The sequence below is a fragment of the Pseudorca crassidens genome, chromosome 6 (assembly GCF_039906515.1).
Source record: "Pseudorca crassidens isolate mPseCra1 chromosome 6, mPseCra1.hap1, whole genome shotgun sequence".
Classification (NCBI taxonomy): domain Eukaryota; kingdom Metazoa; phylum Chordata; class Mammalia; order Artiodactyla; family Delphinidae; genus Pseudorca; species Pseudorca crassidens.
The window spans coordinates 18,355,840-18,380,694 of record NC_090301.1 but is presented as its reverse complement, the minus strand read 5'-3'; the positions used below and the strand labels follow the sequence as shown (position 1 = coordinate 18,380,694).

At 58.7% G+C, this 24,855-nt stretch overlaps 1 protein-coding gene and 1 long non-coding RNA gene across 5 annotated transcripts; one reads left to right on the top strand and one right to left on the bottom strand.

The window, feature by feature from the left end:
• The first annotated feature begins 316 nt into the window (after positions 1-316).
• Positions 317-24,855, top strand: ASIC4 (acid sensing ion channel subunit family member 4). The gene is made up of 10 exons (XM_067740460.1): positions 317-3,027; positions 18,613-18,757; positions 18,844-18,971; positions 19,162-19,324; positions 19,841-19,897; positions 21,791-21,944; positions 23,150-23,241; positions 23,318-23,397; positions 23,729-23,833; positions 24,032-24,855. The coding sequence occupies exons 1-10, from the start codon at positions 2,446-2,448 to the stop codon at positions 24,131-24,133; spliced, it is 1,608 nt and encodes a 535-aa protein (XP_067596561.1). The 5' UTR covers positions 317-2,445; the 3' UTR covers positions 24,134-24,855.
• LOC137226177 (uncharacterized) lies at positions 5,970-10,100 on the bottom strand. 4 transcript variants are annotated; one of them, XR_010944243.1, is made up of 4 exons: positions 9,867-10,100; positions 8,222-8,350; positions 6,369-6,564; positions 5,970-6,089 (listed from the first exon to the last, which is right to left on the bottom strand). It is a non-coding gene; the product is annotated as an uncharacterized lncRNA (long non-coding RNA). The 4 variants fall into 4 exon arrangements; XR_010944244.1 differs by lacking the exon at positions 9,867-10,100 and adding an exon at positions 8,797-8,986 and having other exon boundaries at positions 6,369-6,592; XR_010944241.1 differs by lacking the exon at positions 9,867-10,100 and adding an exon at positions 8,797-8,972.

Here is a 24,855-nt window from a genome sequence, read left to right as displayed (position 1 = left end):
GAGGCCAGTATGTTGGGGAGAAAGACCCTGTGATCTCATTGGATGGCAGGACAATTTAGTGACACACACTGAGTCCTGGGCGGCAACCAGTGCTGGGGAGAGCTTGGGGGGCAGTTCCCCGCTTTCCTGGCAGAGCCCCAGACTGAAGTAACCTTAAAAAAGCAATTAAATCACCTTTAAAAAAAAAAAAACCCAGTAAAGAAAAATCAATACCAGGAGAAAGGGGAAGAGAGAGGCTGGGGACGATAAGGAGGTGGGGGAGGAGGTGCTGGAAGGGTCTGGTAGTCCAGCAGGGAGGGGTGAGCGTGGGAGGGGGCTGCCCCTGGGCAGCGGGCAGAGATGGGGACAGTCTGTCATCGCTTGGGGGCTCCGGGTGCCAACCCCTTTCCCCTCTGGGATGCTGCCAGATGCAGCCCCTGAGACCCCAGGGGTCTCAGCTCCCCAGCTTGGGGGGGACGGCTGGTGGGGAGGCCCAGCCAAGGGGCCGCTGGAGACAAACCCCAACAGGGTGCCCCAAAGGGCCAGGGTTGGTGGGCGGCTGTGTGTGGGTGGGCTCCGTGCTGGGGTGACCTGTGATGGACGGGGCCTGACCCGGCCTTGCAACCAAGGGTGAGCAGAGTGGTTCCCTGCTCCCCAGGGGAGCCATCCCTGGGCCCCTTTCCCAGGCTAGGCGCAGGGGCTGCGACCGGCAGGGCAGGCCCGCCGCAGGGGAGAGGTGGCCACTGGGCAGCGGGGGGACCTCGGACTCTAATCCCCAGCAGCTGCTGTTTCCCTCAGATCGATTCCCTTCTCACTTTTTTTTTCAGCTGCCGGTTCCGCGGCTCGGATCGATGGAGCTGCCTCCCCCACCCCTCTGAGCTTCCTCTCCCTGCTGCTCATTAGTGCCCCGATTAATCAGCCCCCCACCTTTCCTCTAGGGGATGAGTACTTCCTGTCCCATGAGGGCTCTCGCTCTCACACGGGCACCCACCCCCAGAGCACAAGCTGCTCACGGTGACCACCCCCACCCTGGGGGCACCCAGGCATCACCTCCTCTCCGCCGGCCACCAGGGGCCCCATCCCCGCCTGTGATAGCAGCCCGCATGCCTGCTTCCCCTCCGCCAGGCGGCAGCCACCCCAGGGCTCCCCTGCCCCTCTGCCAGGCGCCCCCGTATCCGTTTCCCTAGGACTGCGTTCCTTCCCATTCAAGCGCAGCACCTCTCTGCTCCCTCCAGCACCCCCATGTGGGCTCTTCCTGACCTCCGTTCCACACCCTCTCACCACATCACACCTCCTCTGCTCCCTGGCCTGTCCACCCAACACGTGCCCCCAACCCCCGGCCTGGCAAGGGATTTGGGAAACATTTGGCGAAGCAAAGCGGCCACAGATGTGCAAGTCAGCCAGGGTGCCCTCTGTCCCAGACACATGAGACACTGAGTTTCGGGGGTGGAGGTGAAGTCGGGGAGAGGGCGGCCAGCATCCCAGAGGGGGCGGCCAGCATCCCAGAGGGGGCAGGGGTATGGTGGGTGTTAAGTCGGGAGCAAAGCTGCAGGGAAGCCACGAATCTTGGTGGAACCACCATTGTCCCCTTGTCTGTCTCGCCTGCCCTTCTCTGCTCTGCCCTCCCCTCCCCTCCCCTCCCTCATTCAAACAAGTGGCTCTCCCGAGGAGTTTCTGGAAGCCGCCGTGAGTGGGGTAGTGGGGTCAGGTGGTGGCTGGGTGGCTGCAGTCAGGAGTCAGGGAGGCCAGGAGGTCGGGGATGGAGTCGGCTGGCCCTTCCTGGGGTGCGGTCCAGAAAAGTGGCAGAATGAGCGAAGGACTCCGGGTGCAGCCCTCCTCCCCGGGTGGCCTGGGAGTGGGGCCATGCGGGGACCCCACGAATGGCTAGGGTGTAGCAAGAGTTTGGGGCTATCCCGACGAGGTCTCAGGCAGCAGGGACGGGCGATCCCTGTCCCGGGCTGGGGGCTGCCCCCTCCCCTGGCCTGGCTCCTGCCGCCCGTGCCGCCGGTGAAACGCTGTTGACATGTCCTGAATTATTAAGCACGGGGTGGGCTCCGGAGCACATGCTGAGCGGAGCGGCTGGGGCTGCGCGGCGTGGCGGAGCAGCGCTCGCTCCCTCGCTCCCTCGCTCGCTCGCTCGCTCGCAGGGACACACGCAGGGGCTGACAGCTGTGCCGGTGCTGATAAGGGAAGCCACAAGGAGACGATCGAGGAGAGAGACAAGCGGCGGCAGAGGCGTCAGCGGCAGCGGCAGCGGCAGCGGCAGCGCCAGGGCTGCGGAGTCGCCGGGAGTGGGAGTGACTCCCCCACCTCAGGCCCCCACCCTGTCCCCGTCCTCTTCCCGTTTGCCCTGAGTTTAGAAGAGCAGCCGCTGCCCCCGCAGCCACTCCGGAGGGCACCGGGGGCTGCTGGCCAGGGAGGGACAGGGGCAGGTAGGCTCCAACCAGTCCCAGCAGCTGGGCACAGATGCCGATCGAGATTGTGTGCAAAATCAAATTTGCAGAGGAGGATGCGAAACCCAAGGAGAAGGAGGCAGGGGATGAGCAGAGCCTCCTGGGGGCCGCGCGGGGGGCATCAGCCCCCCGGGACCTGGCCACCTTTGCCAGCACCAGCACTCTGCACGGGCTGGGCCGGGCCTGTGGCCCAGGCCCCCATGGACTGCGCAGAACCCTGTGGGCACTGGCCCTACTCACCTCGCTGGCTGCCTTCCTGTACCAGGCGGCCGGCCTCGCCCGGGGCTACCTGACCCGGCCTCACCTGGTGGTAATGGACCCGGCTGCCCCAGCCCCAGTGGCGGGCTTCCCGGCCGTCACCCTCTGCAACATCAACCGTTTCCGGCATTCGGCACTCAGCGACGCCGACATCTTCCACCTGGCCAACCTGACCGGGCTGCCCCCCAAAGACCGGGACGGGCACCGTGCCGCTGGTCTGCGCTACCCGGAGCCCGACATGGTAGACATCCTCAACCGCACTGGCCACCAGCTCGCGGATATGCTCAAGAGCTGCAACTTCAGCGGGCACCACTGCTCCGCCAGCAACTTCTCCGTGGTGAGTCCTGCCAGCCGGCCCGCCCAGCCTGGGGTGGCCAGAGGCTGGCGGTGGGGGAGGGAGTGGTGCGCAGGGCATCCTCATCAGGGCTTCCCCTCCTGCCGCCGCCAGAGGCTGGCCTCGTGTCGCCCCCATGCCCGGTGTTGCCCTCGGGCTCCCCAGCATGGAGCAGTGGACGCTCGTGGGGGCTTACCGTGCTGCTGCTGCCACTCTCTTCGGGCTCTGCCGCCGCTGCAGAGCCTAGGTCTGGGGGCCAAGGGTCCTGGAGTGGGCCCGGGGGCCCAGAAGCTGGTCAGCTTGCAGGGGAGGGATGCACCATGCTACAGCCGGACCAAGTGACCCCCGCTTTTCTCTTGCTCTCCTTTTCTCCTGTGGCCACTGGATTCTTCTCCCCACCCAAAAGGGCGATGGGGAGAGGGTGTTCTGGGGGCTCCAGCAAAGGGGGGACTCAGGGCTGCCTCTGGGGGAGCTGGCCCGGCAGGCAGCCTGGACAGAGCCGATCTTCGCGTACACTGGGTGCCAGTGTCTCTCACACACACACCCTTTCACTGACTCGCTCACACATCCCTCTTTCACGCTGCCCCTCCAGCTTCTCCCGCTTTGCAGGCCCTCCCTCTGTTTCCTGGTTCTTGCCCGGCTCTGGCTCTTACACTGAGGGTCACTCATTCACTCTTAGGTGCATGGCTCACCCTCACTGCTGCCCAGTGCGCGCACACACACACACACACACACACACACCCCTACCGCATGGGGACATAGTTTCCTGCACACTCTCTCACACAGTGTCCCTGTCACTACACTCACGTGCACACCTGCACACCCACGCACCCAGAGAGCTGCTCATCCCCGTGCCCACATCCCAGCTCTTACTAAGCTGCTGAGGACAGGGTCACACCGTGGATGCTGTCCCCTCTTGTGACACCCCCACCTGCCTCAGCCCCTGCTCCCCGTCTCTCACATATGTGCAAACACACACACACACTCTCACGAGGAGTGGAGTGGAGTGTTGGCTTGGGCTACCCTCCCATGCACACCTCCCACAATCGGGTGTGTGAGGTGTGTGTGAAGTGTGTCTTGTATGCTGTCTGTCTGTCTGTCGGTGCTCCGTTCACCCATAGTCACAGGCTGTCTATTATTCCTGGTGCTTGAGTTGCTGTCCCCAGTCCACAGTTTACCCCCGGCATCGTGTGCGTGTGGGGTGTGTGGGGTGTGTTTTCATTCTTGTGACCACCGCCCAGCGCGTGTGCAAATACGTGGCATCGACGTGGCGCCCATGCAGCCCAGCCTCCAGCTCCAGCCCCAGATGGGGACCTTCTCCTTCTCACGGCCCGGCGCCCGCACGCGGGCTCTCATTCACTCACTGCCTCAGTAGCACCAGGAAACATGCTCCACCCGTGTTCCTGCCCCCACCATGCCTGCAGCCTCGGGGTCCTCCTGCCATTGGATGGCGGGAGTTGCGTAGAAATGGAGGAAGGGACGAGAAGGAGGATGTGCTGGGAGAGGAACCGGGGCGGGGAGGGGATGGCGGGGGCCTGTTGTCCAGCTGCACGCCCCTTCTTCCAGGAAAAATTCAACGCTCTCAAAGCGATTGTCCCTAAGGAGCGGTGTGTGAATGTGGCCTTTCGGGTCCGTGGGGCTCCTCTGTGAGACATCGTCACTCCTGAGTTTTGGGGGTGGGGACAGAGCCCGTGTCAGCAGGTGCTGTTGGGGCAGAAATCAATGGGGCCTTTGTGTCCCTGAGTGGGAGTTTGTGTCCCAGGCCCCGGTGAGGGGTGGAAGGGCAAGAGGAAGAGTAATGAAGCCTCAGGGGGAGGGGAGGGAAGGAAGAGATAGAGGGGCAAGGAAGCAAGGTGAGGGAGGCGGGGGGTAGCTGCCTGGCCTCCAGGAAAGGAGGAGGTGCCTGGAGGATATGGGAACAGGGAGCCCCCGGATTAAAGCTGGCGAGTCCCTGTGGATCTGGGGATGGCCAGGCAGAGGTGAGGGTGGACATCCCACAGGCCCTTTCGTACCCTGAGGATGGAGAGAAAAGGACAGAAGTTTGTGGGTCTCTGCTCTGGGGCTGCAGCAGGACAATGAGGGGCAGAGGAGCAAAGCAAGCACGGGGGGCCAGGGATTCCCCTTGGATCCACCTGTCCCCCCACTCAGCCTAGTCCCCATGCCCTTCTGCCCAAACCCCACCCCCCATGTGCTGAGTGTAACTCTCCCTTGGACCTGGCATTCCAAGGCTGAGTCTGCTGCCAGTTTACAAGGGTCTGGGATTATGGTTGGGATGGGATGATCCATGGTAACGGGGAAGATGGGGGTGTATTGTGTGGGCAAGACTGGAGAAGGGGTATGGAGACAAAGACATCAGGGGTCTCTGATGAGGACATGAGGTCCACAGTAGACTCCGTGGTGAGAATATGGAGCCCGTGATGGGGATGTGGGATCGATGGAGGGGTGATGGGTGCAGGAATCAGTGGTGGGAACCTGCCAGGGCACGTGTGCTGAGATGGTCAGAGACAACGACGCGCTTTGGGGAAGGTATGTGTTTTCTGTTGCTTTCCCCATTTCCTCCTTCCCACTCCCCACTCTGCTGTGACCTTTCTTCCGGAATCCAAGTTAATAAATGTCACATTTTCCAGCCTATTTTTACTCCGGGTAAAATGCCCTCCCCCAGTCCCCTCAGCTGCCGCTCTTGCTTCTGTTACCACTGCAGTCGCTCTCACCCCCACGCTCCCTAATATCCCCTCACTGATTCCCAATCAGTCCCTCAATCAACACGGAGTTCTGAGCACCTACTGTGTGCCAGGCTCGCTGCCAGGTGCTGTGGTGGAGAACAAAGAAGGGGAGCCCTGGTCCCCAGTCCCTGTCCTCAAGCAGCCTCCACTCTTGTGGTGGAGCTGGGATGGGGACACTTAAAAAGCTTTACCAATGGAGGAGTTAACCAGCCATGCAAGCAGTGTCAGGAGGTGCCGGGATTAATTGCCAAACGAGGTTACATGGATAGTAAGAGCCTGGGTTCAGAGAGAGGGGCCATTCTGGGCTGAAGAGGGCTGGGAAGGCTTAACGGATGAAGCAGCCTGGGTGAGGTTTGGAGAGGAGGGGAGGGGAGAGAGGCGAGAGAGAGGAGCGATGCTTCCACCTCTCCACCCATATGCCCCTCCACCCAGCTCACCCCATCTCTTCTCTTCGCCGCCCCCCTCCTCACCCAGTCTCATACCAACCCACTCCCACCTCCACCACCACTTATATGTTCTCTCTTCCTCCTCAATTCCTACCGCCGTCCGCTCCCCCAGCCCAGCGCGCCAAGCCCCATCTATACTTTCCCCCCTGCGGCTGCTCTCAGCCTGCCCACTTACTAGAAGGCAGAAATCACTCTTTCTTCCTAGGCTTCGTCTCTTCAGCTGTAAAATGTGGCTCTAAATTCCAGCGTCTCCTCTCAGCTGGGGACTGTACGGTGGAGTGGTCAAGTGTGTGGGTTCGGGAGCCAGACGGTCTGGACTCAAACCTTGGCTGGGTGGCCTTGGAGAAGTTAGCTTCTGTGAGCCTCAGTTTCTGTATTCGTGATATAGAATATTAGAACCTAAAAAAATTCGGGTGGTTGTGAGGATTAAAAGAGGTGGCTGTAAAGGGCATAGCACACTGCCTGGCACACACACCACGTGCACTCAGAGTGTCAGCTGTTAGAAATGCCACCACCCCAACTCCTGGCTCTCTTTAACCTGACTGTTCCCAGCACCACCTGCTGTTTTCCAACCTACGTGCTGGCATCTTCGCTAGTCTCCATCACCTAGCCTTCCTCCTCTCTTGACCCTCAAGCCTCCGCCCCCCACCCTATTATAGCATCCCCATGCTTCCCAACCCTCCCCAGGTCTCAGGCACGCGTGTGCATGTGTAGTAGTGCATACACTTGAGATCCGTGCTGTCCCACAGAACACTCTGTGATGACGGAAATGTCCTGCCTCTGCACTGTCCAGCGTGGTCATCACTAGCCACACAGGCCAGTGAGCATCTGCAGTGTGATTAGTGTGACAGAGAGAATGAAGGTTCTATTCAAACAGCGGGGTGTGGCCAGTGGCTGCCATATCAGACAGTGCTGCTCTAGGTGGTCCTGGGGACGTGGTTCAGGCTGCCAGGTTGGTCAGGGCTAGGCTTTCCAACGGGCATCAAAGGATATAAAGTGATGGTGGTGGGCTGTGATCAGAAGTCCGGCCATCTCCTCTCCGGGCTGAGGTCCCCGGTTGAGCTGAGGATGGGGCCTGTGTCTGGGGACATCGAGGTGTCTGGAAACACCACCGAACAGATACACCTTTCTTCCCAGGTGCAGGACATGACCTTGGTCTTTTCCATTCTATTGTCTGGAAAATCGAGGCATGGGGAAGGCAGAGAATCCACGAGGAGGCAGGGGGAGGGCCAGCCCCTCTCTGTGGGGTCCTCCGGGGTCCAGGCAGCCCCCGGAGGTGCAGGTGACCAGAGACCTGTGGGCACTTCCCTGTTTCTATCCCCTCTCGGGCTGTCAGCCTTCCCTCCCCGCCTCCCAACCCTCCTTCCCCACACGCTGGTGACTGCCGTGACTATTAATCACTCGCCCTGTTCTCTTCCTCTCTGCTAATCAGGCACAATTAGACAAGGCCTCTTCCAGCTGGGCAGTCCTCCTCCCTGCCCCCTTCCCTCCTCTCCCAGCCCCACCCCAGCTCAGTCGGGACGGCTCTGAGGCAGAGGGAGCTGCGTGCCAGCCCTCCCTCACTCTCTGGCTCCCCCAGCCCACAATTCCAGGCTCCTCCGCCATCCCCGGCCTTCTATCCAAGCTTCCTCCTGAGCCCGCCCCTTCCCTGGTGTGGTCAGGCCGGTACTGACAGTCTCTGCACCCACTCCTTGATTGTGGGAGGGGCTACTCCACAGACGTCCCAACTCCAGGCCTCCGCCACTGGCGCCGAGGGCCTGAGGGCTGCCCCTTGCCCCCGCGACTCCGGAAGGGAGAGGATTCCCACTGCGGCCTCTCATCTACCGGATGAGCTTACCTCGGACCCTCACTCCCAGCCCAGCCCTCCGTGCCCTCCGGCCCCACCTTCTCCTGAGGCGTGAACCTGGAGAACGTTTAGTTCAACATCTAGTTCAGGGGTGGCCCTGCCTTCGGGAGCCAGGCAGATCAGGTCTGAGAAGGCACACAGTAGGGAAGGGTGGGGTATGAGGGGAAGTGAAGGTCACTTACCCTTGAAGGGAGCAGCTGTTTCTCAGCCCCAGCTAACTGTTGCCCTGTGGTCAGGGATGCCCGGTGTTAGGGGGTCTTCCAATTTGTCCAGAGAAGCCCGGAGTCTTGATTATTTTAATTAAAAATTTCCTGAGTAAAAAAAACATTCAGAGGTCTAGCTACAACTCCGACTGCAGGACCCAGCGTGCCTGCCCTCCCCACCGCCTGCCCCACTGCTGGCTGCTGCCCCTCAGGCCCTCCTGGAGGGGGCGCTCTCAGCCTGGCCGCCTCCCATTGGCCGGTGGAGTTGCTGGAGGGGGATTTGAGCCCAGCAACCAGCGGCAGGGACTGTGACTGTTACCCGGGGCTGGCCTGCAAGGGCAACGGGGAATGCCAGGAGGGACGTGCCCCACCTGGCCCTGCTCTGCAGCCCCGTGGCCTCTTCATTAATCAGGCATCAGCCCCGAGCTGGGCTCATTATCAGCTCAGCTTCTCGTGGCACTGCCGGAAGATGCTGATTAGCCTTTGAAGAAATGGCCCCCGCGTTTCCCTCTTGTCCTCCCTCTTTCTGCCCGTGCTCCTTCCTGGACACCCACCCCGGCCCTTCTGCTTCTCGGGAGGAATCTGCTCCCTCTCGCGGCTGGTGGCAGGCCTGTCTCTGCCAAGCCCAGGCCAGGGACAGAAAGGACCAGGACCAGGGGGCAGGGAGGCAGGAGCGCCCCAAGGAGTACTCGGAGTGCAGAGTTTCGGGACTACCCAGGCTGAGGTCACTGGGCGGAGGAGGGGGAGTGAATGCGGGGTGGAGACTCAGGGTGGCGGGAAGAGATGGACAGCCTCCCTGGAGGAGGGAATGAGAGGGCAGCCTCAGGCTGTTATCAGTGTTTCCCTGTCCTTCTCCTGGCAATGCCACCTCCTTGCAGCAGCTGGGCAGAGGGGGTGGGGACAGCCAGAACCGTGGACAGGAGGCCTGAGGGTTTGGGGTTTTTGTTTTTTTGTAAATCCTGGTGGAGGCTTAGGGTCTTGGAGCCATCCCACATGAATGGCGGGTGGGAAGGCAGAAGGAGGACAGAGACCCCGTGGGTGGAGATAAGAGGCTTCAGAGTGCTGTGTGTTTTCCAGAAGAGGGAGGGGGTATCTGCAATTCTTCCCCGGCGCTCAGGCCCCGAGGAGGCCGGGGTTGGCAGCGCTGAAAATCCAACCTCCCCCCCCCCCCCCCGCAAATGTTCACCATGCCCTTGGGACACCCACTTTCAGTCAGAGGGGGAACAGTTCCAGAAAGACAGGCACAGGCAGCAGCAAGAGAGTTCAGAGAGGAGCCACGGGATGATTAAGGGGAAATGGAGGATTGATTTAGGAGGAAAGATTAAAGGAGCTAAATCCGTGGCGCTTGGCTCAGCGGTGGCTAAGCGTGGACAGGATAATAGCTTTACAAATGTGTGAAAGGTGTAAACACCACAGGGGGGGAGGGGAGGCGGCTCGGCGGCCAGGAGAGCGGGGCTGGGGGCTGAGGAGGCCCCCGGAAGGGCTGGGGGCCCTTGGGCGACTGCCCGGTAGGGCTGGCTCCTCTCCAGTAGGGGTGCAGGGGGAGCAGACGGGGTGTCGGGGAGCCCCGGGTTCCAAGCTGGGGTTCCATTTCGGGGCCGCAGCTTCGCCGGCCTGTGCTGACCTCCACGTCCCACTCCCGCCCCGCTGAGGATCTGAGGCCGCGGGTTCAAATCCCATCCGAGTCCCTCTGCGTCCCTCGGCACCGGGCCTTTCCCTCTGCATCCATCCGCTGGGGCCCGGGCCGCCGCCCCGCCGTGCCGGCTCGCGCCCCTCGCTCCTCCCCGGCCGCGGAGCGCGGCGGGAGGCGGTGTCTCCCTCCGCGGTGGAAGCCTTTGGCGAGGCTGTGTGCGGAGGTCACTTTGCCGAGGAGCCGGGAGCCGGAGGAATGCAAATGAGGCAAACCCCGGGAGGAGAATGGAGGAGCCCGGAGGAGACCGGAGGGAGGGCGCCCGGGCGCCGCGATGGATGCCGGCCCCGCGGGAGGGAGGAGGGGGGCGGCGAGGAGCACGAGGCGGTGGGTGCGGCCTTCTGGGTGCGGCTGGGCCCAGCCTGGAGGCTCGGACGCACTCACCCACCTCCTCCATCTCCTCCACCTCCTGGGTCTCGGTTCCTGAACTCCCTCCTGGACACGGATGCGATCCACTGTGTAGGCAAGCTCTTAACGAATAACTTTGCATCGAGGGCTGGAACGTCAGGGAAGGACTTCGTTACAAATTAAAAATATTCCCGTCTGCAAAACTGACTTTCTAGGGTTTAAGGCCTATGCGGTCGCTACCTGGGAACAGGTTTGGCTGTTTACCTGCGTCCTGGAGACCCCGCTCTCTCCTCTCCAGTGGAGACGCGGCGCTCCCTGAGATCACCGTGTTCTTCCACGGCCCCAAGGGCTCCGGGCTCCCAGCTCCAGCTCGGCCTCAGCCTGGCCTCAGCCTGGAGTCGTACGGCCTTGACTGTCTCCTACTTCTCCACTACTGCCCACGCGTTTACATTTGCTCAAACGTCGTGCCCATTTCCTCCTAGACTCACAAGCACTTCTACCTTGGAGAAGAAGTCGCCTTGAAGAGCACCTGGGTGGCTGGGGGCTGGGGGGATGCTGCGTTGACCCTGAGGGGGAGGGCAGGCGCACTAGGGCCGGGGTGGGGTGGGGTGGGGGGTATTCTCCCTGTGTCTGACTGTGGTGTGATCGGATGCCCTTCCTGGGTGGATGAGTGCGCTTGCTCTGGGAAGCTTTATACTCTCCAACCCAAGTCGAATTCCCGTTCCACTCTCAGGGGACTTGGATTGGTCTCCCTATCATACCACCTATCCCAGCAGTAGTGATTTGCCTGTCCCTGGGATTGTTGGTTTTGTGTGCTTTGTTCACCACCGCTGTATACCTGGCTCCCAGCCTAGGTGCTCAATAAACACTTTTGGAATGAATGAATGCCTTTGGGGCCAGATAGCCAGCTCCCTCAGGGCAGAGACCAGTGATTTTGTTCTCCGAATCATCCCCAGTAGCAGGCATAGTACCTGGCGTATTGTACAGGCTCAAGGAACGGTGTTGGACAAGTAAGTGTGATGTGAACACCCACCATTTCTTTTTTTCTTTTTTAAATAAATTTATTCATTTATTTATTTATTTTTGGCTGCATCGGGTCTTCGTTGCTGCACGTGGGCTTTCTCTAGTTGCGGCAAGCGGGGGCTACTCTTTGTTGCGGTGTGCGGGCCTCTCAATGCAGTGGCTTCTCTTGTTGTGGAGCATGGGCTCTAGGCGCACGGGCTCAGTAGTTGTGGCATGCAGGCTCAGTAGTTGTGGTGCACGGGCTTAGTTGCTCCACGGCATGTGGGATCTTCCTGGACCAGAGCTCAAACCCGTGTCCCCCCGCACTGGCAGGTGGATTCCCAACCACTGCGCCACCAGGGAAGTCCCCACCCACCATTTCTTAAGCACCTCCTATTCACTGGGGCTGTGCCAGGTATGTTTCAGCACGCAGTGGCTGTTAGCGCAGAGTCCAGTGCCAGATCACCTGGTTCCCTCCTCTGCCACGTCATGTGACTCTGGCCAGCTCCTTACCCTCTCTGGACTTCCACTGTCTTGTCTGTAAAATGGAGATGTTTAGAAACCTCCAATGGAGGGTTTTTGTGAGAATCAAGGAGTTAATTGATATAAAAGGCTTAGGACTATGCTTGACACAGAGTAAGCACTGAATAAATGTTAACTGTGGCTATTATCTGTGTACATTATCTCTTTCCTCATAACACCTCTGACATGCCTATTATTATTCCTGTTGTACAGATGAAAAGTGGCGGGTCAGAGAGGTTAAATGACTGAACCCGAATCCCACAGACAGTAAGGGCAGGGCTGCAGGCCTGTGCCCTCCTCTGATAGGACAGCCAGATCTCAGACCCTGGGGGGTTTGCTCTGACAGAATTCCATCCTCTCCCACAATTGCTGAGAGGGCCTTTACCAAGGTGCATGATGCCGTGTGAGAATGGGCCCAGTGGGGAGCCGAGATCAAATGGCCGCACCGTCTTGACAAGAAGATTCCCTAAATGGGCTCCCCTGCTTTCTTGAGCACCTTGCACACATCCCTCTGGACTTATCTCTGATCTTCACTACTAACCTTAGGAGGAGGAATTACCATTCCCCCTTTTACTGATAAGTAAACTGAGGCTCAGAGAGGTTAAATCGCCACCCACGGTTGTTTGTCCAAGGCTGGGGGCAGAGCCAGGACTTGAACCCTATTCTGTCAGCTCCAAAATGTGCACCCATTTTTCCATGTTATGAAGCTTAGGTGGATCCTTTTCCAGCACCAGATTCAATGGTCGATCTCTGCCCCAGTTTGGGCCTTACTGGTCTCCACAACACTCTTATTACTAATATTGAGGCCTCATGTATATGATGTTACCTTGCAAATGCCTTTCACCTACTTCATTTCTTTTGAGACTTATAACAAACCTGTGAACTAAGTCGAGCAGGAATTTCTATCCCCACTTGACGGATGAGGAAACTGAGGACCAAAGAAGTAAAAAAATCACTTTACTAACCAAGGTTACACAGCTGTCACTGGTGGAGCCAGAGCTGGGATCAGGGTCTACTGACCCCCAGGGGGGTGATGGAGGTTAGTGGAGAATGCTGGGGCCCAGTGGGGGGTGGGGGACTGGGCTCAGGTTCTGAACGTGCCCTCTTTTTTCTGTATGTCTTTGGATATGTCCCTTGCCATCTCTAGGCTTCCAATTTGGCCTTTGTACAGTGAGGGTTTGGACTGAGTTACCTCCCGGTTCTGACCAGCGCAGACACCTTAGGCATTCTGAGTTGGTACTATCTTCCCTGGCGAGGACAGAGGAGGAGAAGGCTTGGAACCTGGGTGCTTGGGCCACCCCTGAGTGAAGCTGGGGCCCCAGGACCATCTGAATTGGGATGCCAGCCACAGTCCAGGGCAGATGAAGAGGTACCCACTTCCACTGGCCCACTCTGGACCCCAGGGCACTGCAGGATTAAGGGGAGTTCGCTCCAGGGGCCTAAGTGAGAGGCATGGGGCCGGACCACATCAGGAGAGGGCTGATGGAATTTGGAGGGATAAAGCAGCCATGGAAAAGAGGGCTGGGGGGAGGTGCCAAGGCCTCTGCAGAGGCAGGGTGCCCAGAAGGCGCTGGAGATAAAGCCCAGGCTGCAGATTAGCGCTGGGATTAGCCCAGCCTGACTGTTCCTGGCTGCTTCTTATCTCCTGGCGGGCCCGGCGGAGGAGCCCTCTCCCTCACTGCTCTGAGCCCTGGCCCTGCTAATTGCCTGTTAACCCTGTGGGCTCCTTGACTGCAGGGAGGTTGAGGGGTTGGGGAGGGGTGGGTAAGAATGCGAGGAAACGGGAGCTGTGGACAGATGGAACTCAAGGGACTGAGAGAGAAGCCACTGCTCAGAGGAGCAAGCTCTGGACTGATCTCTCCGACCCTGATCATCGTCTAGGGCAGACCTGGAGGGGAGGGAAGGGCGCCTGGGGAGGGGTTCCTGGCTTGGGGAGGTGGCTTCAGGCCCAGGGAAAAGTCAAGAGGAGGAATACAAGAGTCAGTGACTGGACACCTAGACTGGAGAATAGAGAGAAAAGGAAACAGTATAGAGATGCAGCGGGCAAAAGAACAGAGAGGCTGGGGGGCAGCCAGGCCAATGGGAGAAAGACGAGGCCAGGGGGACGGACAGGCTGACAGAGGGCAAGGGACAGAGACACAGACCAGATGGATAACTGATCAGATGCTGAGGACAGACAGGCCAGGAGGATGGAGAAAGACCTGAGAGAGAGACAGATCAGGCGACTGAGGCTAGGGAGATGGACAGACCCAGGGCAGGGTCCAGGCCAACACTAAAGGGGAGGTGGTCTGAGAGGGACAGGCAGAGGGCTGGCAGGAAGGAAGCTGGTCCACGGGTCTGCCTGCAGCATGGACACAGACCTATCTAGAACCCGTCCAGCCTAGGTCTGGAGGGCTTCAGCCCAGGGCCAGGGGGATGGACCTAGGAGTGAAGGCAGAGAGCAAGGGAGGGCCGAGAAGAGGGAGAGCCAGACGGAAGAAGAAGGTGGGCTCTGAGATGGGGACAGGGCCCAGAGGCTGAGGCTGGTGGGGGGGGGGGATCTGGAAATAGCCCCTTGGCCCATCAGGGCACATCCTAGCCCAGGAGCTGCCCCTTTCCGTGGCTGGACTCTGGACCCTCAACTCCTGTCCACACACCCTCCTCTGGGGCCATTCAGGAGAGAGCAGTGGACAGCCAGTGGGACCCTGTGGCAGAGCGGCCGTGCCGTCTCCATGGAAGAAGATGTGGGCTGTGCTGCTACCAGAGTTCTGCCACTTAGGAGCTGGTGGTTCCACCCGCTGCTGCCTGCCTGGCCCAGGGACCGTCTCCAGGGCAATGCTCTGCTCTGCTCTGCCCCACAGTCGGGCCTGACCCGGGCTGTGCAGGTGTCCTGGCCCTGCCAGTCTGGCCTGTCTACTCCCTGCAGACCATTGTCCATCAGCAGACCCAGAGTCCTTCCACCCATCTCCCTTTGTCACCCCCACTCTACACAGTCGCCTCAAGGGCAGGCGTACCAGGTAGCCACCACCATCTGAAGCCATTGGAGCCAAAGCCTTCCCAGTTGGCTCTGCCCTGTACAGGGAGAGTTTCAGTGTCAGGTAGCCCGTGTCTGTGTCTATGTGGTGGAGGTATCGAGCAGGGAGGCTGCCCCAGCCCCACCCAGGTTCAGGAGGCTACCAGACTCATTCATTCACTGAACACCTACCAGGTGTTTTATAAGCACTAACTCTGCTTTGGCATCAGGCTCAGTTCTGCTCGAATCTCTGCTGTCATTTACTTGCTGTGTGCCCTTAGCCAAGTCATTTTCCCTCTCTGAGCTTCCTCAACATGAAATGGGGGCTACAATGCTTACCTCATGTGGTTTTCTTGGAGGCTCAAAGGAGAAACTAGATCAAAAGTACAGGACCCAGTACAAAGCGGGAATGTTTGATAATGTCCACTTTGCATTCCTTCCCTCGACCTCACTCCTCCTTCTGCAAATTGCACTGGGCTCTGGGGATACCAAGATGATGAAACGAGGCTCCCAGCCTCAGGGAGTCCATGGTCCCATGGGGGAGACCATGACAGTGCCCAGCGGTCAGGGTCAGCCGCTGCACACCGGGGGGCGCGAGTGAGCAGCTCACTACTGGGATTCCCCCATGCAGCCCATGCCTTGTTTAGCCTCCCAACTGGATGGAGCACACACTGAAAAACGGCTGCAGCAGCAAGAGCTGATTCCAGCATCTTCTTGGCCCAAAATAGGAAGGGGATGAGTGCTTTGAGATTTGGGACAAATACTTACATATTCCCCCCATCTGCCTTTCCCCCACGACTGAGGACACAGGGATCTTGCCCTCAGCCCTCTTCAGGGCTCTCCTCCCTCCAGTGGCATGTAAAGCACAGGTCTAGAGTCAGCCTGTCTCGCTGGACTCTTGCCCCTTCGACTAGGGCCTTTCTACTCACGGTGCGGTCTGCAGACCAGCAGGTTGTTAGAAATGCAGAATCTCAGTCTTGCTGCCCAACACACGTTTACTGAATCAGAATCTGCATTTTAGCAAGATCCCCAGGTGCTTTGGGTGCACATTAAAGTTTGAGAAGCACTGATCTTGGAGACCTTGGCAAATCAGCCAACCTCTCGGAGCCTCAGTTTCCTCATCTGTAGGATGTAGGATCATTGTGAGATTCCATCGGAAAGAACATATTAAGCATTTAGTGCAGTGCCTGGGGCAGAGCAGATGCTCTGGGACTGTCAGTGATGCCTACTCCTGCCCCCAGATGGACACACAACAGGGAGCTGCGGCAGGGGTGATACAGACAACGTCAAGGAGTGGAACCCAGAAGGTGGCGAGGGTGCAGAAGGAGGGGGGAGGGACAGGTGAGGAATTGAATTGAGAGGCAGCAGATATGGAGAAGAGAGTAAGGAAGGTATAGAGGAGTGGAGTGCAAGGGAAGGAGGGATGGAGGAAAAGGGGTCGAGCGTTGAGACTCCAGTCTTATTTCAGCTGGATGGGGTTGAAGCAGGAGCCGGGGCTTGGGGTGCTGTAAGCTTGGGTTGGGGGAGTTGCCAGCAATGGATTGTGGGAACACCTTGGGTCTTGCATCTCAATGAGTTCCACCTCTCCCCCTAAGCTGTGTGACCTTGGGCAAGTCACATCACCTCTCTGAGCTCTGGTTTCCTCATCTGTATTAATCAGGCTAATTAAACCTACCTGATACCAGAGTGGCTGAGGAGATGAAATGGGGTGGCAGATGCTGCCATGTTTTGTAAACTGTGCAGTTCTTGTTATTTGCGCGCTTTTGTTTTGGGAATCTGAGGCAGGGTGTTTGGGTGATAGAAGAACTGTCTTGAGAGGGGAGAATCAGCAGGGCAATTAAACTAGGGGGATGGGGATGGGAGACAACCCTGCCTCACAACGAGGGCACCCCCAGGCCCCCAGTTCTTAGAACTCCTCGCTCCTACTGCCCTCCACCCAGCCCTCTCCCTTCCACAGCCTCCCTCTGGAGCCAGGCGTTTAGGAGTCTTTTCCCTTACACTGCCTCATGCCTTTTCTCCCAGCTTTCACCAGAGTGAAAATGTTCCCAGGGACAGAGGCCGGGGAGAGAGAGAGTGATTGAGTGCGCTGACCTCCTTACCCCCAGGGAAGGTACCGCCTGTGATGGGTTTGACCCGGGGGCTGGTCTCTGTGGGGTGAGCCTGGCAGGGGGGAACTCCCATCTGCCTCTCCCTCAACTTCCTCCCGACCCCAGCTGCTCGCAACTCCCATCGGTAGCTCTGTCCCCGCCAGAGCCTCGGCTTCCATCTCCGGGGCTGCAGCGCCATCTGGTGTTCACATGGGAGGACTCTCTGCAGAGGAAAAGCGAGATTGGCTGCTTCTGCGCCGGCGGAACCGCGTATTAAAGTATTCCTTGTGCCCCGCCCTGGAACAGGTGCTGGACTCATTGCCCCTGTGCAGCATGAATTCTAGTGGGGGGAAGATGAGCAATGAACACGGAGGCAAACAGATAAGCAAGATCATCTCAGGTCTTGATGAGGACTTTGAGCAAACCAACAAATGCTTTTGATGAGGGGAGGCTGACACTGGGAACGTGTGTGTGGTATAGGAGTGTGCATCTGAAGAAGGGACACTTAACCTCAGGCTTAGAAGATGAGCAGCTAGCCATGCCAACTGGGGGCAGGGGAGCATTCCAGGAGAGGGAACTGCATGAACAAAGACCTGGGCAGGGAACTCGCTCCGAAACTTTGAATTTGTCTCAGAGATCTGGGAGTGGAAAGGCAGGAGACAGAGGCAAAGGTTACCTCATGTGGAGACTTTCAGGCAAGGGAAGGAATTTGGCTTTATGCTCTGGGATATGGGAAGCCATTGGTGGACTTCAAGTTGGCAAGTGGCTTGATTGGATCTCCTCAGTTTAGAATGAACACTCTGGCTACTGTGTAGTGAATGGCTTTGGAGAGAGAGGCAAAGACCGATGAAGGGCACCAGTTAGGAGCCTGCCGCCGTGGCCGGGGGGGAGATGATGGTGAAAGGGGAACATGAGATGGAAGGAGAGTAGATGGATTCTAAATAGATATTGCCTGGGACAGCAGCTGCATTGTATGCCTGGTCACCCCTGTCCCATATCCCAGCAACCAACCTACAGGGAGAGGGAGAGTTCAGGGATTCTGACTTGAGAAACTAGGTAGGTAGTGGGGCCCTTTACTCATAAGAGGAGAATGGGTCGGGGACAGGATTTGGGAAGACATCAAGAGTTCTGCTAATTTTTAAAATTTTATTTATTTATTTATTTTGGCTGCGTTGGGTCTTCGTTGCTGCACGCGGGCTTTCTCTAATGGCGGTGAGCGGGGGCTACTGTTCGTTGCGGTGCGCGGGCTTCTTATTGCGGTGGCTTCTCTTGTTGCGGAGCACGGTCTCTAGGCACGCGGGCTTCAGTAGTTGTGGCATGCAGGCTCAGCAGTTGTGGCTCGCGGGCTCTAGAGCACAGGCTCAGTAGCCGTGGTCCATGGGCTTAGTTGCTCCGCAGCATGTGGGATCTTCCCGAACCAGGGCTCGAATCTGTGTCCACTGCATTGGCAGGCGGATTCGTAACCACTGCGCCACCAGGGAAGTCCAAGAGTTCTACTATTGATATGTTAAGCTGGAGGTGCCTTTTAATCATCTAAGAGAGGATGTCAGTAGAAATGATGGAGCTCAAGGGAGGCTGGGCTGTCGGTTGGTTGCTGGGATATGGGACAGGGGTGACCAGGCAGGTCTGGTGGCCGTCACAGGGGACAGGGAACCCTAAGCCTAAGGCATTGTCTTTCATCTCCCCCTTCCACACCCCCGCCCCTCCCGCTCCTGTCTCTTATTCCCAGGTCTATACTCGCTATGGGAAGTGTTATACCTTCAACGCGGATCCACAGAGCTCACTGGCCAGCCGGGTGGGGGGCATGGGCAGTGGCCTGGAGATCATGCTGGACATCCAGCAGGAGGAGTACCTGCCCATCTGGAGAGAGACAAGTATGCAGGCGGGAAAGGGACAGGGGCTCCGGCCTGGGTCCTCTGTCTAGGGTGGGTTTCCAAAGGTGCCCATCTCTACTGTGCAGACGAGACGTCGTTTGAGGCAGGCATCCGAGTGCAAATCCACAGCCAGGAGGAGCCACCCTACATCCACCAGCTGGGCTTCGGCGTGTCCCCAGGTTTCCAGACCTTTGTGTCCTGCCAGGAACAGCGGGTGAGCACCTCCAGCTGGGTCCTGGGTCAGGCACAGGGCCGGGCCTTTGGGCTCAGAGGGGATGCTGACCAGATCTGCCCCCCAGAAGCTCACATCCCACCAGCCCTCACATGGACTTTACTGGGGCTGTGGGCGCCAGAGGGCCGGGTAGGACGTCTGTGCGTGACCCCCTCATGCCCCACCTCTGCAGCTGACCTATCTGCCCCAGCCCTGGGGCAACTGCCGAGCGGAGAGTGCGCTCAGGGAGCCTGAGCTTCAAGGCTACTCAGCCTACAGTGTGTCTGCCTGCCGGCTGCGCTGTGAAAAGGAGGCCGTGCTTCAGCGCTGCCACTGCCGGATGGTGCACATGCCAGGTGGGCACCCCACCCCCTGCCAGCTCTCTGTGTCACCCTGCCAGGCTCCAGAACCTCCAAGGGCAGAACACTGCTCATGTGCAGGGGGGCAGGTGCACGTGTATGACAACATGTGTGCATGTCTCTGCCCACGTGAGTGTACATGGTATGTGTTCAGGATTTTATGCATGTTTTCACGTATGCATATGGGATGCACACGTGCATGTCTGTGTGCCTGTTAATATGTATTTATGCGTACATGTACTTGTGCATATCTGTACTTTTGTACTTGAGGTTGTGTGCATGTGCTTGAACACGTGCATGCAAATCCATGTGCATATGTGTGTGTGTGCAAGCACGCATGGATTTACGTGCATATGTGCATGCGTACATCTCCATGCTTCTATGCACAGGCATGTATAAATTCACGTGCACACATTTATGTGTGTGCATGCATGTATGTGCCCACATTTGGGAATATGGGGGGGGAGAGTGGATGGAACTATAGACTCCAGGAATAATCTTCTCTCCTTTCAGGCAATGAGACCATCTGCCCGCCAAATATCTACATCGAGTGTGCTGACCACACACTGGGTCCGTGCTGCCTTCTCCCCTCCCCACCTCTCCGGCCCCCTCCTCCTCTTCGTCTCTCTGTGCACCCTGGTCCTCACTGCCTTGCCTCCCCTCTTCCCAGTCTCTTCCTGGGTGTTTTTTTTCCTGGGGGTTGAGCCTTATCCCGTACCTCCAGGTGTCTGAGGACCTTTGCAGTTGTGGTAGAGAGAGCAGGGTGGGGGGTTGCAGAGAACCGGAACTGAGAGTGAAGGGCGGGGCTTCTCATCTTGCTTCAGCCAATGAGCTTGCCTCTCTGGGAAAGTGAAATGTCTTCTCCCTTGGTATGAGAAAAGATGTATTGCTGGCTACCGGTGTGGGTAAGGCAACCCCATCTGTCCATAGGTCTCGCCTGATCCACACTTCATTCATTCATTCATTTATTCATTCTACAGGTGTTTGCAGCCTGCACTGGGGCCAGAGGTAAAAGTGGGAACAAGAGCTCTGCTCTTGTAGCGCTTACCGCCTGGCGGGGCTGTGGACGGGCATCACAGCACCGCGTGTTAGTCCTTGTGTAGGGGAACCTCAGCGATCCTACAGGGCCCCAGCAAGGGCATGCAGCCTCACCTGGGCAGGCAGGGAGGATTCCCAGAGGGAGTGACATATGAGCTGAGACTGGAAGGATGTGGAAGAGTCAGCCAGGTGAAAAGGGGGGACGTGTTCTAGGCAGTGGGAACAGCTCGTGCTAAAGACCTGTGGCCAGAGAGAGCGTGTGTGTCTGGAGCCCAGAAAGGTCAGTGTGGCTGGAGGTCAGAGAACAAAGGAGGGCTTGGAAAGAGCGGGGGAGGCTCTGGGAAGCCAACAATAGCTTAAGGCAAGGCAAGAATGTCTTCTGATTTTAGGAAGGGGACCCTGATTAGATGTGAGGATGGATAAGCGGGGAGGAAGACTAGGAACAGGGTGACCGGTCAGGAGAGCTCGGCGGTAATCCAGACGCTGGGGCCACGGGGGCGGCTTTGAGGTGCTGCGGCAGTAGAATCACACCTTCTCTGTCCCACACACCAACTGCATCTGCCAAAGGGGTGATTGAAGCGTGTTTAATGAAGGAACAGATGTAAGTGGGGATAAGGGAACCACAAGGGGTGGTGAGACTCCACAGAACTAAGGAGCCTTTCTTGCCCCCACGCCTTAAGGGGCAAAGGAAGGGGTTGCTACTGGCACCCAGAGAGGGACCTGTGGCTGTCTGAGATGGACAGGAGCCGGGAGCCGGGACCACAAGTGAGGAAGCCTGGCATCTCTCCCCTCCTTGCCCTGTGATCCTGACGGGGCCTCCCATTGGCCAAACCCAACCCAAAGCCATAGGACAGGGAGTCTAGGTGATGCATTTGGCAGAGATTGGCATCCTGGGACACAGCAAGGTGGGGAGAGTGGAGAGTGGATCTGTGGGGGCGAACATACTGAGCATAATAACCCTGCCCATTTGTCCTTCTGTCCGTCCATCCATCCATCCATGTATCCACTCATCCATCCACCCATCCGTAGGCATACGTGAACACATGCATACATCCCATTCATCCCAGCATCCTCTCCAAGCCCCTCATGTGTCTGAGGCCTCATGTGGTTAATTAGCTCTGGTGGGTGGCCCGTGCCCTCCCTCTGAGCCAGGAGGACCTCTCTGTCCCAGGGGGCTGGGCAGCAGAGGGATGAGCCTATAGGAGTGTGCTGGGGGTTCTGCCTCCGCCCACTTTCTTGGATGGTCTGAAGCTGGTCCAGGAAGGGACTCCCAGCCAGTCTCCCCCAGGCAGTGCCAGTGCTGGCCAGACCGGGCCCTCAGTTTGGGTGTGGCTGCCTCAGGACAGCCCCTAAGCTTCCTCCCTGCAGCTGGTGTGCCTCTGGGCCATCCCACCCCGCACAGCAGCTGGCGCCTCTGTGTTGCAGATTCCTTGGGTGGGGGCTCCGAAGGCCCATGTTTCTGCCCTACCCCCTGCAACCTGACCCGCTACGGGAAAGAAATCTCCATGGTCAAGATCCCCAACAGGGGCTCAGCCCGGTACCTGGCAAGAAAATACAAGCGCAATGAGACCTACATACGGTATGTATGTGTGTGTGTGCGTGCGTGTGTGCGTTTGTGAGTGTGTGTCTGTGTGTGGTGGAGGCCACCCTCAACAGGCCTGGTGCATGGTGGAGGCTGGGAGTGGGCTGCATCTTTGTTAATAATGAGTCTCCTGCCAGGAATGCCTTTCACGATCTTTTTCTTCTAGCTAACCCCTACCCATGCTCCAAGTCACATCCTGTGTCTCCACCTCCAGGGGAGCCCTTCTTAGCCCAGACACCTTTCATCTGCACCCCCACAGCACCCTGTACATACTTCTGTCGTTGCATTTACCCACTGGTTTGTGTTTGCATGTCTTTTGCACGTCTGTTTGTGCGTCTTTCTCCCCCAGCAACCTGGAGCCGCTAAATGCATGTCCAGTGAGTGCTGTGCAGAGGGAGAGGAACTGGAAGGGATGGGGGAGGAGCCAGGTGGCCCACAGGAGGGGTCCCACTGAGCCTTGGGCCTGGTACCCTGCAGCCAATCTACCAATGCTGAGCATCCTCTGAGTGCCAAGCCCAGCGCTGGCTCCTATGGGGACAGAGATGATTATAACACAGAACTCATGCCACAGTTTGCGGATGGGGCCGTGTTTGAAGGTGTGGGACTGATTCTTAGGCCCCAGGAGAGATGAATGTGCATAGGGGAAGTAGAGGAGGCATGAGCTGGGCCTCTGAGCACGCCGGGTTTGGGTCCGTGAGAAGAGGAGAGAGGGGAGGCATCCCAGTTAGAGATCTATGGGCTGATGTCAAGACCAGCCTGAGCAGCAGAGAGGCTGTGTGGAAAGAAGCAGATAAAAAAGCGGTTTGGATAAGAAGGTACAGTGCAGCTGATCATGGGCAGTCTTGAAGGTCTGGAAGAGGAATTCTGGAGTAGACTGTCAAGCAATAGGGAGGCACTGAAGGTTCTAGAGAGGTATGGGGATGGGTCAAAGTGAAAACTATTTGCTGCTTTAGAGAAGGCGGGGTTGGGGCGGGGAGTGGGAATCTTGCCGGCCCAGGAGTTTTGTTTTATTCTCCCAGGCCCTTTGCTAGCCCTCAAAAGATGAAGCTGACAGGCATCTGGGCCTGTCTCACCTCACAGCTTTTGGGAGCTTCTTGGCACAGGGGGGCCTCAGATCCGGATCTGCTGGGCCTGGGATGTCCCGCCAGCCGTCTCCTCAGGAAGACGGCCCCTTAAGGATACCCTGCTTCCTGTCTCTACAGGGAGAACTTCCTGGTCCTAGATGTCTTTTTTGAAGCCCTGACATCCGAGGCCATGGAGCAGCGAGCAGCCTACGGCCTGTCAGCCCTGCTAGGTGAGCCCCAGCCCCGATTCCACGGGGGTGGACCGGACCCGCCTGCCCCCTCTGACCCTGCTCTCATGCTCCCCAGGGGACCTCGGGGGACAGATGGGCTTATTCATCGGAGCCAGTGTGCTCACGCTGCTGGAGATCCTAGACTACATCTATGAGGCAAGGGATGGGGCCCTGGTGGGGGCCACCCAGATGGGGAGGGGCAGGTAGGAGGAAGGGCTGGGGGGAAAGCAGAGGGGCAGTGCAGGCTTCCTGGTGGAGCTGGACTGCCGGAGGTCAAGCTCAGGGTCATTTACCAGCGTCCCCTGACTGGTGGGAAGGCCCGAGCGCGCTGAGGAGTCAGGAGAGGGGGATGGGTGAGGAGGACTGGGGTGTCCTAGGGGGGGTTTGCTGGGCCAGCAAGTCCTATGAGGTGGGCCTGGTGGGGCCCATCCTTCTCCTCTAGCGAGTTTCCTGAGCCCACTGCTATCCTCCCACCCCGAACCCCCAGGTGTCCTGGGACCGACTGAGGCGGGCGTGGCGTCGTCCCAAGACCCCCCTCCGGACCGCCACTGGGGGCATCTCCACTTTGGGGCTTCAGGAGCTGAAGGAGCAGGTGAGGGTGAGCGCTGTATACAGCCAGCGTCCTCTCTCAGGACTGAATCCCCCCATAACTTCTGAACTAGCCTGCGGGGGGGGGGGGTTCCTGGGCTCCCCTGAGGCCTCTGCCCCAGAGGACAGGGTAAGGCTGGCTGTGTGAGGCCTGGGGGTACCACGTGAGCTCTCCCCGTCCCACCCGCTCTTCGCCTCGCAGAGTACCTGCCCAAGCCAGGGCCGCGCTGAAGGCGGAGGCACCAGCGGCCTGCTCCCAAACCACCACCCCCCGGGAGGCCTCTTTGAAGACTTCGCTTGCTAGGATGGTGCTGCGTCCAAAAGGACCCAGGAGTCTGGGACTCCAGCCCAGATCCCCACCGTAGCCTCCCGCTCTTAGGACCGAAGTCTTGGGGGCAGCCCAAAGCTGAGGGGAAGAGGGCGGTGCTCACTGGGAGGGTGGGGACTCGGTCCCTGCTCTCACCCACCCTAGTGCCAGCTGCTTTGCACAAGGGTCCCTCTTGTCCACACCCTCCACCCCCAGGCTGGTGCCCAGGGAGGGCTGGGGACCAGGCCATGGGCCCCAGTAGAGGGGAGGAGAAAGGGAGGTGGAAAAAGGGGCCCACCCCAGAGGGGGTGGAACCCTCTGTACATTTGTATATATTTAGGGAGGACAGGGTGGGGGTGGGGACACAGATGTAGCAGGTGGGTGGGGCTATGAGGGTCAGTAATTTAGAGACAGCCGGGGTCCCAGCCCTAGAGTGTCAGCAGGAGAGGGCAGGCCCCCAGGACTCAGGACTGCTGGGCTGGTCCTGCTTCCTGCCCCTCTCCAGGCCCAGCATCCCTTTTGGCAGGGGGAGTGTGTGCTCCAGCAGGCCTGGTCCAGCTCCCAATTCCCTCTGCCCCAACCGCACTCCCAGAGTCCCCTCCACAGGGAGAGGCAGATCCTTCAGAACTTGGCTGAGCTTGGGGGTGGGGAAGGGGGCCTTCTCAGGCCTCTCTGCCTCCAGTCTGGTTTTATAAAGTGCTGACAAAGTTGGGAATAAA

Coding starts and splice junctions, on each gene's coding strand:
- ASIC4 (XM_067740460.1), top strand. CDS start 2,446: ATGCCGATCGAGATTGTGTGCAAAATCAAATTTGCAGAGGAGGATGCG. Junction 19,325..19,840: donor CCGGATGGTGCACATGCCAG/GTGGGCACCCCA, acceptor CTCTCCTTTCAG/GCAATGAGACCATCTGCCCG. Junction 23,834..24,031: donor TTCAGGAGCTGAAGGAGCAG/GTGAGGGTGAGC, acceptor TTCGCCTCGCAG/AGTACCTGCCCAAGCCAGGG.